This window comes from Schistocerca piceifrons, chromosome 4, assembly GCF_021461385.2.
Source record: "Schistocerca piceifrons isolate TAMUIC-IGC-003096 chromosome 4, iqSchPice1.1, whole genome shotgun sequence".
In the NCBI taxonomy this organism is placed as follows: domain Eukaryota; kingdom Metazoa; phylum Arthropoda; class Insecta; order Orthoptera; family Acrididae; genus Schistocerca; species Schistocerca piceifrons.
In genome coordinates this window covers 79093366-79113444 of record NC_060141.1, presented here as the reverse complement: position 1 = coordinate 79113444, position 20079 = coordinate 79093366, and the positions used below count along the sequence as shown (strand labels likewise).

Genomic DNA, 20079 nt, shown 5'->3' with positions numbered 1-20079 from the left:
AAGACAATCACTTAAAATTAATAGGTCAACTCTAAGAATGTCATCATGAATTCAGTTATAGTCCTTGAGACAAATGATTGGTACTGTTAGTTCACATGGCCAAGTGGCTTGCTGCTGGATATGGAGTACTGCACCCAGTCACTGCAGCTCAGTTGCTCTAATGGCAGAAATAAAAAAGAAACTCAACAGCATGCAGTTCCTATCTGTAAACCAAAATTTACTTACAGTAACTAGTTTTAATATATCAGTTAAAAAATTGAGAAGAATTATTAAGTGCTTAGTATGCTGACTTATACCTTTTTTATATATATATATATATATATATATTTTTTTTTACTTCATGACACAAATGCAAAATACTTTTGCAATACTGTGGAACATTCACAATTTTTCTCCTTGTTGTTAAATATTTTCATTATTAATGTGTTCTACAAGGAGCAAAATAATAATTTACAATAGCTTCAACACATCTGAGTTATGCTTTCACTAATCTTTCTTAATGTGCCTACAGATCGAGTTATGCCTTCACACTTCGCTACATGGTATTTGGGGCATAACTTTTTGCATAGTTTACAGATGGAGTCCTCCTTGGGGTCGTGATATGATCCCTTCTGGAAGCTATGGATGACAAAATGTGTGTGCAAATGGCAGAGTTGTATCTTCAGTTCTTTCCACGTATCTGACTTCATCGCTTCTGTTTCCACAACTTTCCTCAGTACCTGCTTGGTTCTATTGTGTGTCACCTAAGTGAGAGTTCTGTCTGCTTGCATCTTTGGAAGAGCAGAACATTGTCTAATACCTTCTATGAAGAAAGACTCCTGCATTGTTATGTACATGTATCTCTTTCTTGTGAATTTTGAGACTGACAGCGATCTTTCTAAGAATCTTTCTTTCACAGTCTGCAGTTTCTTGAATTTTTTCACCATCTGATAAGTCCATATTAATTGTATTCCATATGTGGCAGCTTGAAAAGCATTGTCAGAGATGGAAGGATAAATTTTGCAGTTTATGGAAGTCATAAATGATTTTTGTTGTCACTGTTGCTCGTTCTTGTATATGCAGAGAGAAAATTGTTCCAGCTGTTTGTAGCATTACTCCAAAGTACTTAAATCTGGATACAAATTGTAATACCGATCCACCGCACGTGAGATAGTCTGCGACATTCTTCTTCCTCAATGAAATTTCATTGCTTTCATCTTTGAGCTTTTTATTTCAACTGAGTTCCCTAGTATCCATTTTTTAGTCCTTCAACATTTATATGCCTTCATATACTGTTATATGGTTTGTGTCTAGAATCAACTTGATTATTCCTGTCTGATTAGCTAGTATCTACTAGACAGAATAATTTATCAGTATATTAAGAGTTTTAACCTGAAGTAAGTTTTCACAATATGATGATTGATATATAGTATGTTCTCCCCTTAAATTTCATTGTGTGCTGCAGTTACTGTAATCAAAAACCTCCACTCTCATTGCTGTCACAATGCAATTTTGAATTGTTTCTTTCGGCACTGCTTGTGCAATCACTGACATTTACCTAAGTTTCAATCTAACTACACAAAACTTTTAAATGTCACACCCATGACACTGTGCAGAAACTGATCCACCATGCCAACAACACCTGTCATTTTCATTACTAACTGAACTAGCTGAGCCTATGTCTTTGACCACTGTACATAATGAAAATTTGTGGTCTTAAAATTATTGTCTTTCAGAAGCTACACATACAGTTTTAATAATGTGGGCTGTTCCTTCCACTTATAACAGTTACAAGTGGGACAACAAACAGTGTCTTTCTGAAATCGGTCTAAAGTTCACGTGCTTCTTCCTTGACCATTTTTTCCTGGTGCCTGCAGCAGCCTTGTGCAAATCTCATTACGGTCTTTATTACACTTTTCTTTCCCTATTGTCATAACAGTTACTTTGTTTAGTTTCAAAGTATTTGCTGTCATCTTTATGACTGGAACATAAGGAAATATGGGCTCACCTTGGTCATTTTCTTTTTCAGTACACAAATTTGAAAGTCTGACCATGTAGCACCATTCTTCTTCCACTTTTTCACTTCTCGTGTTGGGATTGCACCATGCATCACAATGGACTTGGTTTAAAATGAAACAACTGTGAGTAAACACTACTAAAAATACCAAATGAAACAAACTATGACCTAGATTTCTAGTTATACAAACTGAAACTAAAGAACCAGTTCCATGAAAGTAACTCAGTGTTAATGTTTAACACATGTGTGCATTCATTCTGCAATGCAGCAATGTGGCTCGTACTAGCTGCTCAAATGCCATCCATCATTGACTGACTTCCTGCAGTCACTGGGCAATGAAACTACGCCATTGAGCTGTCATTACCGGAGGCTCGTCTTTCAGACCACAGGTATTTATCTGAAGAAGAAATTAGGCTACAACAAGAAATTTAATATTTCTGGTTTGTTGGAAGATGAGACAGTGAAGTTTTCAGCAATAAATCTAATACTTGAAAGATCCCTACAGGGTTACAAACCTAGAGAAGAACATTGTCTCAAAATGATCAATTAGGATGTTTTTGTACAAAGATGAAGAATCATTCTTGCACATACGCCTGTTTGACTCCAGTATATCTGATCATCAGAATTAAATTATTTGCTTATTCAAAGGATATTGATCCAGTAAAAGATGAATCAATGGTTTATAATGAAGTCACAAAGGGATTTACAGTGTACACATTTGAAAGCAGTCACAGAATAAACTCGTGTAATGGTAGGAAAATGTACACGGATAATACTGTCAACTGTCTCCAGTAGTGGTGGAGCAATTTCTACCTAAAATGTAGGTAATTTATAACCATCAGATATACATTTGCACACTACAACATGACAATGATTCCCATCCCTCTCCCACGATGATGATCAAAAACTTGCTGTATGCAATCAAAAGACACATTTTCCAACCACAGGAAATATAAAGTCTACTTATTAGATTTAACAGATACCGATAATATATCCACTGGATTTATACGAGAGTATATTGATAAAACATAGCAAGCAGGCTGTATTGGGACTTTGGCAACTAGCACATGAGCTTTGGTCATTACTGCCCGAATCACATACTTTCAGTGCCATCATCCAAGGATGAAACGGTATAAGCCTCGCTGATATTCATTGAGCTTTCACTTCGCCCTGTTCTTATTTTTAGCTCTATTCTTAATATCCCAATGTTCTTTTATCAGGGCCTTATACCAGCTACTCCAAGCACTGCTTGCTCTTGATTCCCTCTTCTTTACAAAATGTCTGACTATTCCCTGATCTTGAACACATCCCAACCGTTTTTGACTGTTCATTTGAATCAAGCTGTATGTCCCATGATTTTCTCAGGAAATACTGGTGTGGTACTCAACCTTTTGTGTGTGTGTGTGTGTGTGTGTGTGTGTGTGTGTGTGAGAGAGAGAGAGAGAGAGAGAGAGAGAGAGAGAGAGGGAGAGAGAGAGAAGTCTAGGAGAAAGAAGGAGGGAGAGAAAGAGACGAAAGTAGGGGAGAGAGAGAAAAGAGAGATGGTAATACGGTACGCAGAATGGAGGAGGAAGACAGTGAATAGTGGGCAAGACAGGTGGTAAGGAGGGAAATAAAAAAGAGAGGTGGGCTGTCAGGTAACAGGAGAGAGTGGATAAAAAGATAAGAATGAGTAAGGACTGGGGGAGAGTGAGTGACAAGGAGGACAGGGTGGGAGAGTGGGTGAGGGCAAGAAAGTGGGTAATGTCAATAAAGTCTTATAGAGCCAGAGCTACTTCATAAAGAAGCTATCAGAAAAGTTACAAAGGCGAAAAAAATTTCTGGGTGGCAAGGAAGTTGCTATGAACATTTTGGTATTTTGGTGTCACTGAACCCAAATCTGTCATTGGTTTTTCCAAATTGGCTTTATTTTTAAGATACAGGGTGTTCATCAAATAAACCTTTTTGTCTCCAATAAATACAAGAAATGGAAGTGGGAGTACCCTGAATTGGGAGTTGCCAACGTGACCTGTGACACCTAGTAAAGATACTCCAATGTCAGTATTTACCTCATGGCCTGAACTTTTCATGGTCAGATGTTGAAGAATTGTAGGTTGTGAAAAAAAAGTAGCATTGATGACACTGAATATGAAGCCAGTATCTCTACACCTCAACAGTTCTCCCAGGAAAATCTCAGTGATCTTATTTAAGACCTCAGTCTGTCTAAACAAGCTTCTACTCTCTTGGCATCCAGTTTCAAAGAAATGAACTGCCCCAAGCCAGAAACTGCTATAACAGCTTACCAGACAAAAGAAAAGGGGCTTCTCCCTTATTTCAATGAAAATGATGACACTGTTTACTGCAATGATATCCCGGTGCTACTACTTCTCAATGGATCTGCCGGAGTACCAACCATAAGACTGGTGACTTTTTATAGAGAAATCTATAAAAAGCTTGAAATGCATTATGTTACACAATGGGAGTAACTTTGTATCTATTTCACTCGCCCACTTCATGAAACACCATGAAGAATATAACAATATGAAGATGGTTCTGCAGAAACTTCGTTATCATCAGCACAGGTGGCTTATTTTTGCTGTTCTGAAGATCGACAATAACTTGCTTGGGCAACAAAGTGGCTACACGAAGTAACCATGTTTCATCTGCATAGGGGATTGTACAGCTAAGCAACAACAATGGGAAAATGTGGCATGGCCTTCCACAGAACATATGACAGTTGGTGTAGCGAACATCATATGTGAGAGTTTTGGCTGATAAGGACAAAGTCATTCTCCATCTGCTCCATATCCAGGTAGCATGCATAAACCATAGGACAGAAATTCTAATCACTTCAAGCACATTTGAATATCCTTCCCTGAACTTAGTCATCAACAACTTAAAGCAGGAATCTTCTACGGTCCTCGAACTCGCAAGCTTATCAATGATTCAGATTTCAGTAAGTGATGACCTTCACCGAAGCATTTGCCTGGTGTAGTCTGGTCCCTATTGCAAGGAATTTCTTGGGCAATCATTAAGGATGGAACTACGAACAATACGAACAACTGGTCCACAACGTGCTCATGAACTTCCTTAATTTGAAGCTAATATGAGCATAAAGGTAAAATTTTGCACTTCACAAAATGATAAAACATGGAATCCTATGACTATAATATCAATGAGTCATTCCCGGAATTGGCCAACTCATACAAATACCTGGGTGTAATACTCTGTAGGGATATGAAATGGAATTACACTTTGTAGGGATATGAAATGGAATGATCACATATGTTCAGTTGTGGATAAAGCACGTGGTAGACTTCAGGATACTGGGTAAGTACAATCAGTCTACAAAAGAGATTTCTTACAAATCACTTGTGCAACCAGCTCTAGAATATAGCTCCAGTGTGTGGGACCCGTACCAGATAGAACTAACAGGCGATATTGAATGTATACAGAGAAGGGCAGTATAAATGGTCACAGCTTTTGTTTAAACTGTAGGAGAGTGTCACAGAGATACTGAAGCAGACTATCCAAAGGAAATTTATTGATAAAGTTTCAAGAACCAGCTTGAAATGATTACTCTAGGGATATACTACAACCCCCTACGTATCACTCACATCAGGATCGTAAGAATAAGATTAGAATCATTACTGTATATACAGAGGCATTCAAACATTCATTCTTCCCACACTCCATACGTGAATGGAACAGGAAGAAACCATAGTAACTGGTACAGTGGAATGTACCCTCTGCCATGCACCTCACAGCAGTTTATAATGTACAGATGTAGATGTAGATAAAGGCGCAGTTCCTCCGTAGCCACTTACATAAATTTCCTGTCAATCTTTGTGATTTCCGTCATCCACATCATGGACAAACGGTATCAAGTAAGATTGAACAGCCACTTGATGGCATACTACTGCTGGAATCTCAATCATGACTGTCCTCATCAACCACATAGGAGACAATCACAAAAACTGAATTTTCTCATGTAAAATTGGGAAAGATTGTGTTTTTCTTTTGTTAAGGACTAATGCCAATGTCGCTGTCTATTTCATGTTTTTATTTTATAATGATTTAGTACTGTTTTCGTGCTGTTTTTGAGTTGATTCATAGTTTTCCTGTTCAACTCTATGTTTTTACACGTTTTTTGGTTCAATAAACAAAATAACTAGAAAACTAGAGCCAATCTACAAAAACTGACACTACATTTGTGTTCAGTGCAGTAAAGTGACCCTAAAATAGTTCTCAGATTCTTGGCACCAAGATCTGTGTTGAGCAGTGTAATAGGTATGAACTCTGCACTTGGTCTACCACAGACATTTAGATTTAACTGAGCAATTGCACACACTAGTTTGATATTAACCAAAGATGTCATAAAGTTCTTATTCCAGCTCTTTATATTCAACCAAAATCACTTATATAGTTTGTGTACCTTTCAACATTGGTTGTAAGTGATTTATTCTTTACTCTGCCTTTGTTACTTTAAATACCACCATCTCTACCTGCTCAGTTATAAAAACTGTCACTCTGAGCAACCATTTCATTGTGAATGTGGATACTGTCCTCTTCTGGTCAACTGATGTATAAAGAGAGGACAAAAGTGGCAATTACATGTACTCCAGGAGCTGACACACAAATTGAATAAGTGTAACCTCAGCATCAAGAATCTGTAGGATTTAACATAATTTTAGATATTAAATATTTATTAAAGTGACATCTGAACTTCCTTCCAATGGGCCATGCAGCCCAGTAAGAACAATGAATTTATAAACAGAAGCACATGCTGTAACAAAAGGCCACCTCTTGGGTTTTCTCACTTCACAGCAAAAAGTCGGAATGTAACACACTTGTAAACACAGTGGTTGGAGCCAGCCGTACCAGTTATACAGATACAGAAATGAAAGTTTAAATTGCCTGGAGCAGAGCTGGTAATTAAGCTAAGGGATGTCTCAATCAATCTGTGGCTGGCACATCTGTGTACAGCTGAGCATAGCAGGAAGCACATTGACTGGTGTGACCACATGCTCCAAAACATTACTAAAGACTCAAATTTTAATGTGTTTAATTTCACTGTAAGGACTGTAGTGGATATCAAACTATAGCTGAGCATATGATGGTGTTTATTCTAAATAAGCAGTCACCTTTTCATATACAAAACAGTATAGGAGCATTGCTGATTTATATTTTTTCAACACAAATTTTAGTCATTATTATGACACTGCACAGTTTCATAAATGGCATTAGTATGGAGATTTCTTATGTAAAATACACTATGAACCCTCACGCCTTACTCCCCATGAATTCATATTGTCTACAAAAGGGATGCTTAAAGTCTGAGGTGGCAAAGAACCATTGGTGCCAAAACAACAGTAGCATAAAAAATCAGTTTTAAGAATGCACCAGTGAAGTGGTGCCCACATGGAGTATCCCAGTACATTACCTACTCTTTAATGAGTTATTCCTTGTAAGAGGCTCTCTCATTGCACACACTGTTTAACTTGAGAAAATTAATTATGTCTATAACACACAAAAGGGGCAACAAAACAATGAATGGTGTGAAATTATGTAGTATTTTACAACAGGACAACAGGATTTATTTCTTTGGGACCAGTGCATAATGTTAGAAAAATATATAGTTGAAATGGTCACAACTTTGACAGCATGCAGTTTCATTTTAGATAAGAGTTCTTTTTACAAAAAAGGTAAATTCTATTATTTGCAGTAACTGCAGACAACATAAGTGATGATAGCAATCTACAAAATTAAATCTAATCAGAATCAAACATTTTACATTGGTTGGTTGGTTGTTGGAGTTAAAGGGACCAAACTAAACATTTTAAGTTTTGAGATACTTATGCAGCAGTACTCCATGAATAAAAAGTGAAAAACAGTTATATTTGGTTTTGATGCTGCTAAGCTCAATGAAAACCAAAAAAGAATAATGTATGGATTGGATCTGAGAGTATCTGTACAGACTGGTAAGCAGCTAAAACCACTGACTACATTAACAGAGCTTATGTTATATGTTATTGTTTGTTAAATGGAAAATGTTTTGAATGTGAAACTGTTAACAGAGCATTCGTCCACTGGCTTTTGAGGTTCGACATTCTGCTACATTTTACGTGGCAAAAGTGCCGAACTTGGCGAACGTCCATCAGCTTGAGGAAATATTACAAAACATCCAGTTATCAAAATTCTACTGTAGAGGAGCACAAAATCAAAATTTGGAAAGGCAGCAGCTCATCCACAGATGAGATGTGACTGACGGGAAAACATAACAGGTCAGAAAATCACACATCAGAAACATACAAGATATTTTGGGATCTCTTTCATGTGTCTATGTGCCATCCATCATTTATATGCAGATGAGTGGTTGCCTTTCCTAATATTTGCCTGATTGTTACATAGTGTACAATAACAAAACCAAATCGTCGAGTGAAAACTTCTAAAAAATGCTCTTACAATAATAAGACTTGCAGATTTGCTCTGGGAGGCGTGGTTTGACCGAAATAATGTGTCACAAAACAACAGCAAAAGTTTCAAACATATATTCATAATTTGTGTCTTACTCGATTCAAATTCCGTACAGGGCAGAGTGTAAAAAAATGCTCTCACAGTAATACTGTCACTACAATTTTGTAAGCCCTGAGCTCCTTCATGAACAATTATTGGATTTCACCATAAAACAGGACTCCCAGCATTACATACTGAACAACACTAATAGCTTATCTTTACAGATGAACGAATTTTTCTTCTAATGCTATTTGACAGTTTCAATAAATACACACATGCTGTTGCAAAGAGTGAAATACTTGCATATGAAATTCGTCCACACATGTGAAGATAGATGTAGCTGTTTGGAATACTATCACCCCACTCGTCCTTTACCCCATCTCCTCATGAGTTCTGCTAGGATTTCTTATTCTTCTACACTACTTGCTTATTTTGCTCCAAACTATCACACTTCCCTTAAACACTCTACTTGAAACCCCCTACCGTCTGCTTTTAAGAACTGCAGTTCTGACAAAGTGGGTTGTATGTGGCAGAATCCCTCCTTCTGCATAAAAAACCACAGGAATTATGATAATGTGAAGTTCTGGTAGTATATAAATGATTTAGGAGTACAAGTAACAACTCAAAGAATAGTAAAGGTGTTGAGTCACCTAGAGGTGCAGAAAACAAGACTGAGAAGTATACTAGCTTTCGAGTTTTTACCCATTCCATATCATATCATATCATAACTAAAATTTACATTAAAATCAACAGAAAAAAGATGAAACAGCTGGAAGAGGAAAGGCAACGACAGATTCAATATTTTTGTTCCCCAAAAAGAAAAAATGCCACATACAGCAAAGTTTCATTTTAAGAAAAATTAATTCGTACATAATCAGTTTGGGAAAAATAAATAAAAAAAAAAAAAAACAATATTATTGTAGTACCAGGAGAGTGGAAAATGAATAACTGCCAGAGGCAAAATAAATGAATGGTAAGTATTCACAGCTGTGCTAAATATAATGTATGTATATCATGGTGGTTTGCAGGGAATAGATATAGATGTAGATGTATGTAGCATGGAAAGTTAGCTATCACTTCGCAGTGCTGATGTAAAGTATCTGCCTAGACACAATTAATTACATACACCACAAAACAGTATCCAAGTATTATGTTTAAGGATGTGGTTACACTACTTATTCTGTTTACTTACACTCTAATGATAGTGTACAATTTTGACAGAAGTTTACTGGTTTTTACCTACAGCTGCCCAGTGCAACCCATAATAGACTAATGACACCGATAACTGCAAAAAAGTTACAACAAAAATGTTCCAAATTTTTGTTGCGAAGCAATGTACGGCAGTATCAAATGTATCAATAAATGAAAGATTCAGAATGTAGGGACAAAATAAAAGGAGTAGTCGGGGCAGATTTTTCTCTGTAGACGTTATCACTTACACCCCACTACAGCTGTAACTCATATGGGTTCCGTTTTAGTGTTCTTGTATGTCACATCTCCAGAAAACAAAAGGGGAAAATGGAAATGACAGTGCAGTCTTCAAAATCCAAATCTTGCAAATATTATATCGATCTGTGTGCCCCTAGTCTTCACATCCTGGTGTCTGAGTGACCTGTTCCTCCTTCCCAACCTTCCACAACCTATCCTCCTTCCCTCCAAGTTGAAGGAACTAACAGTTCTGAAAGCTACAAATAGATTTTTTTCTATTTTAAAGTATCTATCAGCAGTATCGGAATTTCACCTCCTGAAGACAAGAAACGGCCCACCATTTTGTTTGATGGTATTTTAATTACATAAAGGGTGAGTTGCATAAGACATAATGTCCCTCTTATTTCACAAATGGTTCAAGATAATGAAGAAGAAGAAGAGACAGAGCGAGGAAAAGACAGAAAGAAAAAAAATCTCATGAAAAGATGGGTACAGTGATATAGCACTTGTTCGTGTAGTTGTTGAAACTAATATCTGAGAACTGTACTAGAACTGAAAGGTATTGCAGTCAGCACTGACTATCACAGCATAAACACTGTCAGGGGAGGGGCCGGGGGAGGGGGGGGGGGGGGGGGGGGGGGGGGGGGGATGGCCTTTGTATCTGGGTTCGTCATGTCCAGCCTTTGAATTGTATATTTGTTTCCACAAAAGCTGTCCACTTACACGAGTATGTATACAAATTGAAAATAGTCTTTCTAGTGCTGAAGTTGACATATAGTTCCATTTACAAATAACATAAGATGTATATGCTAAGAGCAGGCCTATCTCTTTGCTGTGTACAACACTGGAGCCAGGCCCAACAGCCCCACTTCATTCTGTTTACACCACAATAACACGAGTCAGCCACCTTGCTTTGCAATGTTACAAATATTTCTCAGACATCTTTTGGAACAGCTTCAACACCTACATTAACAAGTGTTCATGTTTGTTTTGATATCTTGAGCTGTTCACCAAATAAAATGGGTGTCACATCTTATGCAACTCACCCAGTACATATACTGCCCAACATTGCACAAAAATAATCAAAGAAGAACTGGTGAAGAATGGATGTGAATGTGTACCACATGCGCAATAAAAGCAATTGCTTTCATGTACAACACATAGGGCAGATAAACCCTACAAGGAACAAGTGGAACTGTTATTCAACATGCTGTGTCAGTTCACAATATATTCAGCACATATTGGGGGGGGGGGGAGTTTGGAGTGCAAACACTGAGACTTTTCAGTTTCTGTACAATGGTGAGCTTCTCAAGCTTTCAGTGTCACATGATTTTGCAAAGCTGTCAACAGCCACAAAGAAACAGTTTATATGAGGCACTGGTTGCGATATGTGGGACACATGGTGCATTCAGCTAGTCAAAAACTTCCACCAAATTAAGACATGTACCTAAACATGGTGCCTCAATCTCATTGCCAGTATTTTTACATTTATTATCATCTATAACCATTCTCTGTCACCAGTCATTTAACCATTTTTCATTATCATTGTGACATTGTCACTATTCTACCAACACAGCTTCAATAGCAAATGCCCTTTCACCACCTATGAAGTTCATCACAGTGCACACGATAGAAGTTGGATGGTACATGATGCTACTGTGCCTGGTAGCAAAAACCAGAACTGATTTTTCTACCTGGTTACATAAATTACAACTACACTGTTCACTCTGCCTCTTGTACCAGATACCAAAGTCAAACGTTCATCCAGCCTGCACAGAACCACTAGAAGTTTACAGTACTCAATACATAAGGAGACAACACAAAATGGAGGAAGAAATGGCCTTGTATCATGTACTAGGAAATATAGCAATAATATTTTTGATACACGTTTAAATTTTATGGGAAAATAGTAAAATTTAACAGCATGAAACGACAAATTTTAATTTCTTTGTTTGAACTTAAAAGGTATATTTCAGATTTTTACCAAGATGAAGTAAAACTAATATATATTTCTGAAAGAAAAGAAATTGCTTTTGTGATCAGGACTCTATAGCAGGAAATTTCAGTCAGTACTCTTTCAGAATACACAATCTTTATTTATTAAAACAAAAAAAAGAGAGAAAGAAAGACACATCAGAACACATTAATTATTACAGTTTCAAAAAAATAGGACAATTTATCCAAGAGAAAGAGCATCACAAATTGAACAAACCAATAACAAGTTGCTCCACCTCTGGCCTTCACACAAGCAGTTATTCAGTTGGGCACTGATTGACAGAGTTGTGGGATGCCCTCCTGAGGGACATCGTGCCAAATTCCGTCCAACTGACACGTTACATCATCCAAATTCCGAGATGGATGGAGGGCCTCATGCATAATGTTCAAATATTCTCACAAGGGGTGAGGTCTGGCGACCTTACTGGCCAAGGCAGGGTCTGGTAAGCTGAAGAAGGCCAATAGAAACACTCACCACATGTTTGTGGCCATTATCTTGCTGGAATGTAAGCCCAGAATGACTTGTCATGAAGGGCAACAAAATGGTGTGTAGAATATCATTGAGATACCAATGAAATGGCACTCCCGACCACAGCAGTTGGTAGGTTGATATCCAATCACTGTATGGGGAGTCTCCAGACACATCTTCACTGATCTTCAGGGCCCAGTTCGAAGAGGATCTCATCACGGGAGACAATTCCGTTACAGTCAATGAGATTCTAGGCCAAATGTGCCCAACACCACTGCGAACAGGCTTGTCGGTGTACAGTGGTCAACAGTAGTTGGCACATGGGCCACCATGAGCTCAGCCCCATTTCTATAAGCCACCTATTAATGGTCCTCGGTGTCACCGAAGTAGCAGTTGCACGTCAGATCAATAACAACTATGAATCCAGGGCTCTGAGTGTCTCTCTGACGATTGCTTGGTCCTCGCATTCTATCGTCTCTAGGTCACCCACTTCCTTCTTGATGCTGGATTCGGCCACAGTTCACCCATTTCTGCCAGCATCGCTGAATAGTGGCATCACTCCTATTAAAATGTCGAGCAATTCACCATTTACTCCAACTGTCTTCTTTAAGCCCAACAACACATCCTCTGGCGAATGCCGACAACTGCGTATATTGTTCATGCACCTGTCTGCGATGCACAGTTACTGTCCAAATGCGTACACTGCAAAGTTTATAAGTTTGCATTTTCTGTCAATACACATTTGAAATGACCAATCTGCACAACTCCCTCATGGTGTGAAACAGATAAAGCAACTGCATACACACACACACACACACACACACACACACACACACACACACACACACACACACACACAAATCTGCTTGAACTACGAATTAATGTCTGAAAAGAATGAGACAACAAATAATCTCTTCACACACCTAATCTCCAAAGTAAGAAATACCTGGGTTTACCCATTCTCACTATTCTAAAACTTGTATAATTCAGACTACTATCAGTTTTCGTTAACTAGATGACAACTGTGGGGCATATAAATGTTTTCAGTGCATTGCATCTTTTAGCTCTCAAATATTGAAGAAAAGACATTTTATAAAGTTTAACACCAAGTTGCTCTTTATTTACTGGCTGATTAGTTTCATGCTTTGCCCATTTTCACAAGTCACAAATTTTGTGTGTAGGATATATTTGATGTGAACAGTTTTATTTATGCCACCACACTTCAATGTGTCATCTTCATTATCCAGCATGATGTACTCCACGTGACAATTTTTTATGTGTCCTTCACTCCCTTCCAATCCACATCTCTACATTATGTTCACAGCACGCCACACCAATTCCCTGGCTCCAGTATCGATGTGCCACATGCCTAGCCCAACACCTGCTGCTCCTCCCATCCACATTCCTATCCTGCACACTTTCCGCCTCCTTCAGAGTCATTAACTATCTGCCCCCCCTCTTCTCCTGCTTTCCATCTCTTTCTTGCTCTAACCACCCCACCCAATATGACCCCCACCTCAGTCCATCTGCCAAAATTCAATCACAGCATTGTGTATCCAGCCAGCACAAATCTAGTAAAGTTTTCATTCTTTTTGTGTGCTTCTCAATGATTCAACACATCTGCTATTTCATGAGTGGTCTCCTTCAATCCTAAATTATTTACACTTTGTCAGGACAAACTATAGTGATAACAGCTTTCTCTTTGAATGCGAATGACAGAGATACTACTTCTGAACAGTGTGCTGATTACATGCAAATTTTCTTAAATATGAAAAAGAGAAAGGTAAGATGGAATTTCTGCATATCCTCTATACATCCTTTTTGGCAGCAAGAGACAATAAAACCAATCACTCAGGTCAAATTTGTAACATAAACAACAAAGACTTGGGATATTTCTATGACACGACTATAAAAATGAGTAAGGTACTGATAAGAAAATGCAAATGCTTTGACACTTTGGAGCAAATTGGCCACATGCAGAAGCTGGAACAGAGTAGTGCTGAATGTGAAAGTGATGTAGGTATGTGAATTACCTTAAAGAATTCCAGAAATACAGCAAATACATAACTGCAAGAAGACCACAAAGTGAGGTTTGATTAACAGACGAGAGACACTCATAACTGTCACAATTAGTTTTACAGTTGTGTACATAGTGCCATTTACATAAGTATTAATAAAATGTTTGTCATCATAGCTCAACTTACAACCCTAACAACAATAATCCTGAAATCACACTTACTTCAGTATTTGAAAAAAAGCTGAGTCTTTTAAATCCTTAAATCTGAACACAAAAGCATTTTCATTTTATTCAAAAATATCTGAAGTTCAAACATCATCTTGTGGGGAAAAAATCATGATCATATATCCAGTAAGTTGACCAAAAACTCATGTTACACAGAGTTACCTACAGTAACGAGCAAGTCTTCTTTAATCTCTTGTAGTACTGGATCTGACAAAGTATTGGGTACTACGCACATTCAGTAAAAGACAGAACACAAACATCATGAATTCAAACTGCATGTGAAACCAGTAACCAAATTACAAATAAAACTTTCAACTGATGGAAGAGTGAAGATAACAGTGTATATTCCAGAAAGCAATAAGCACATGCTTTTGGTACAATATTTTTCTACTAGTGTCATCAACTTACCTGGTGACCACATGTTGAGGGTATCAGCAAGAGCCTGGTTAATTCAAAGCAAGGAGCAAAATTCACAAACCAAAAGCAGTGTCAAAGAGAATGACTGTACAAGACAATGAGGAATGACTGGGTGAAAAAAGGAAAAGAAAATACATACTAACATTAATAAAATATCACATATACTATGCTAGAGCTATATTGGAAAGAATCACTGAACAAAAACACAAAGATATGTATGAAGGGGCAAACAAATTTAAAATGCTACCTCACCTTGCAATGTGTCAAAATTTAGCTTCAGTTCAGATGCTTCTAACAGGTCTAAGACCTCTGGGTTATTCTCTGGATCAGGTAATCCTAGAGATGAAAATGAGTCACTGTCTCCATGATCAGGGCTGATAAGAGGATCCTGGCAACCAACTGACAATGTGTTGGCATCACTTAAGTTCACAAGAGGCAGGCCACTAGGTTCTTCCATAACAAACGATGGTGGTGTAACAGACGTGCTCTGCATTTCGGCTAGTTGAGGGGGGCTCAAAGAAGATGCAGGCACATTTTGTGTCACAGTCTGAAGTGCTGGCTGTGATGTCCGAAACAGGCTGTGCTGTGATACGAGAACTGTCGGCTGTGAATTGTACATGCCACTGTCCCTCGACAATATCATATGCTGCAGTTCATCGGGTGGAAGTGTATTTACTTCCACACTCAGAGCTTCCGTAGGAGGATGCTCAACTCTGTGCCGCTGCCTACAGTACCGGGGTCCAACATTCAGTTTCTTTGTAGTGCTCGGATTTTCTACATCTGCACTCATAGTCCTTTTTAACACAGTAACTTCACCACGCACACTGGTAATCCTCTTTTCATCTCCTGTGACTGACATAACTGACAATCTACTGCACTTCATCCTCTCAGATCCAGCACAGCACCGTCCGGTAATAACCGTCGGTCTTTCTGGGGGCCTTCTCTCCGTAGTTCCCGAATGAGGCATGTCTCCGGGCCTCGGAAACTGCCAGTTGCCCCCTCTGCTCGCAGGATCTGACTGAATAAAGGTCGATCCACTATTGGCAGTCTGTAGTTCACTTTCTGATGCTGCCCTAATCCTCTGGGCAGCGGTGTATGGGTGCCTCGATGGAGGTGATGAAGGAGAAAGTGGATTTCTGAGCCGTTCTTTTTCTTCTAAGTCTGCGGTAATGCCGGTACTATTGGCAAGAGGTGACAGCTGAACTTCAACACTATTTTCTTCCTCTTCAGGCACCTTGAAGAGATTTACAAAATTCTGTAAACTGAATCCAGTAGTGTCATCTCCTTCAGAAACTGCACGAGGTCTTGCTGCTGGAAGATATGGATCCACTGTAGGTGATCTGGAAGCTGCTGTTGGTGCTTGGTTTCTGTATTTGCTTGCTGCAGCTTCTGAGCGTGAAACATTGCTAAAGACATCTGCACTCTGCTCTGAGCTAGCTGTACTCTCCGTCACCATTGCTGTGAAGGGCGGAGACACTTCACAGAGAGTCTAGAAAAGGAAAGAAAATATCAGAGTTAAACTATACTCAAAGCACAAATAAGAGAGAATTGTATTGCTTGTACAGAAAAACTTCATCTGAAGTGACTTATAGCATGTAACTGACACAGGAGAACTCAGTTTCAAATAATACACTGAATACTGTTTTCTAATAATACCATCTATGCTTTCCTTTCAACAGAATGGAGTTCACCCATCAGTATAGCCTACGTATTAATGCCTGGTTTTAATGACTGCATCTTTTCAATATCACCTCAGTTATCTCACTTGTATTTTTCACTTTTAACCAAATGTTTCAAAAGATTCCAATTTTACTCAGCAATATACAATTAACTTTAATACCAATTCTGTTCCTTTATATGGTGCCAGTTACTACTGATGATGTCTTTCAGTTCAGTCTGCATATTACAACTTCATACATTCAGCTTGTATTACATTTGGCAACAATGATTGAGAATCCCCAGCAAGGGAACAAATACTCTCTTCAACTTTATACATCTGCTCCAGTTCACTTTCCTCACACAGGACCTTGTAACTTCTGAACTAGTTTGGAATAAACATGCAGTTTATATTACAATCTACAGCACTTCATGAATAGAGCCCATGAGTCTTTGACACCTTGTGGTAACCCAGCACTGACTCCAGATCTTGTAAAAAGTTCCAGTTGTATATATTACAATACATTTATCCTAAGGCATCATATTTTCGGTAAATAAATTATTGACAATAACTAAAGGGCTTTGAGCATTTTTCATGAACAGAATTATGTTTACATAACAGAAGCTTTTCTTACACATCAGCAAAATATAAGGGGTGTTCAGTATGGCATCAGATGAATATTTGATATGAATATCTGCAGCTTGACCCATTTGAAGTACACAGCAACTGTTGTACAATTTTTCAAGCGATTGTTGAGAGCACAGAAACTACTCTACATACTATGTTGTTGGAGAATTTAGCTGCTGAGAAGTGGATTTACTAAATACTTTTGAGACTATGTTAGTTGCCACTGATAAGGTAAGTGTAGCTCAATTTTGTGACATTCTTGCATTTAGCAATTCTGTAATAAATGTTATAAGATGCCAACAGAGTATTAGATTAGGAGTTTTTTGGACAAGAGAGGTTTTTGAGTGTGGACTTCAACCTAACAGGATTTTTTGAGAAAAATGCATTTTGTCAAATTTGTGAAGTCATACCATATCTCGATCCTCTTCATTATTCATCACAGTGTTTGTGAAGCACAGAGATAAATAGTGCATCTCTTCATTTTTGCAAGACACTGTGTATTTCCAGACACTAAATGAATGAGGTTTTCTTTGTCAAGTCTCGTCAAGAAGAATACACACAAAACTCTCAACTGAAATGAAAAAGTAAAAGAATGCAAACACAACCTTAGCTGTGTATGATATCAGAAATCCAGCAAGCAGCTGATGTAATAGCAATCCCTTTGAAGCCACTGTTGTCCTGTTATTGTTGAACCACCAATGTACCACATTTTTGTGTTTAAACATAACCACTGAATAGGAAACAGGCCTTTTGAATATCAGGGCACTTATTGATAGAGACTGTCCTAAAAAGAGACCCATCAATTATACAAATATTTGTTTGAGAACTTCTGTACAACTCAATCCCTCCTAGCTACAAATCTGTCAGCCAACAACTCACTCCTTCAGTTATTGCAGCTACTGCCAGATAACAAATATCCGAAGATTATCATAAGCAAGCAAAAGATTTTTAGCTACATTCTAACTTCATTACTTTTGCAATATCATCAAAGGTTAAACATCAGAAAAGAATTCAACACTGTTATTTCTTCCATCAGAATATAAAATACCATAAACCACTACACTGAAAGGCATTATTCATTTTTTTTTATTCCTCCCCCCCCCCCCCTCCCAATCTCTGAACAAAAGTTCTGTTCAGAATATTTGTATTATGATACTGCCAAAAGCTTTTATGTCACCCCCTCATCATTTTTATGGTGGGAAGGAGGGAGGAGGAGGTGCAGCACATCCCTCACATTGAGAATCTCTGCAATTTTTAATTAACATACTACAGTAGCAACTGGTGTACTGTACATATGTCACAAAATGACCTTTTATTTCTCAACTTTAATTTACTGCAAATGAGTTCTTTTTTTATAAATATGACAGCCCTAGCATACACACAATGATTACATATTCTTGGATAATTGAAATTGTGTTTACTCACTGAATTAGTCATAATCTCAGGCGATGACAATGACGTGATTGCTGCAGGTGGTTGTGGTAGCGGTGGTGGTGGTGGTGGTGGTGGTGGTCGTGGTGGTGGCAGTGCTGATGGTGATGGTGATGATGGTTGTAAAGATGGTGGTGGGGGTGGGGGTGGCAGTTTGGGAAGCTCGGAACCTTTCACCATGCGGGGTGGGGGCGGTGCAGCACTCATAGCAGCAGCAATGCCAGCCAAGGACAAGTCAGCTCCAGCAGCTCTCAGTGCAGAGACATAAGCAGAGAAGCGCTGCTTCATCTCCCGCAGCCCATCTTCACCTTCTTCTTTCCTGGAAAATATTATTACCATACTGTTACAGGCATTCCTTCTAAGCATAAATATTTCTGCAATCAGTAAACAGACAGTCAAATATTTCATCTTTCTCATGATATATGTACACGTCACTATCTTGCATTTTCAATTTTTTATTCAATTATTTGTTACAGTTAATTTTTACAGTGAGAGGACTAGATACAAATCACTGGCAGTGATTACAAAGATGGCATGATAAAAGAGGTTTAACATATTCAAATGAAGCCCAAATCAAGATGGAAAGGGCAAGAGAAAGCCTGTTCTTTATTAACACAAATCCACTGTTTTGACCAAGGGAGACCTGAAGCTTGTGTACAGTCAGACTCAGTCAATTCAGTAACAAAGAGAAAAATTATTATCTTCATGGAAAGCAATGCTCTATATTCAACCATGAACTTTTCTTTAATAATTCTGATACTTTTTTCTTGTTCAATGCATGTGTATAACTTTTCCTTATATTACTGACAATGTAGTGTGGAACAAAAAAGGATGTAACCAGATACCTCCCAGAGATTCCAAAGTAAGTACCCTTTTGCACAAAATCATGCTGAATTCTAAAGCACAAGGCTATTGGATATTGTTCGGTAACAGAATCTGCCTGAAGACAATAACAGTTAAACCTGCTTCTAGAAATGTAGTAGTACTTCAACATCAGATTCCGAAAGAATTAATCCAAAATACACAATGCATACAGTCTGAAAATTTCAATGTGGAGCTAATCTTATTAACAGACATACACTGGCTGTTGTTTTACTGCGTACATCACAAGCCTACTGCTTTCACAATAACCTGTTATATGTGTACACCCAAAATCTTATATAAAGAACAAGCTGTTACAAGAATATCTCAGTCAGAACAGTTTACTTCTTAGGTGCATGGGTGTTGAGGTGATTGACATTTGTTTAGCCAAGATGTCATATTACAATGAGACCACGATAGAGCTGTAGGGAACATCAAACTACTTCTTATCCCAACTTTTT

At 38.1% G+C, this 20079-nt stretch overlaps 1 protein-coding gene across 3 annotated transcripts in view; it reads right to left on the bottom strand.

The window, feature by feature from the left end:
• Positions 1 to 20079, bottom strand: part of LOC124796417 — a 523416-nt gene that overhangs the window by 49956 nt on the left and 453381 nt on the right. For all 3 annotated transcript variants that reach the window (XM_047260593.1, XM_047260592.1, XM_047260594.1), the window contains exons 10-11: positions 18752 to 19076; positions 15295 to 16531 (exon numbers count right to left, since the gene is read on the bottom strand). In XM_047260593.1, coding sequence (XP_047116549.1) covers positions 15295 to 16531; positions 18752 to 19076 — 1562 coding nt within the window. The remainder of the gene's footprint in view (positions 1 to 15294; positions 16532 to 18751; positions 19077 to 20079) is intronic.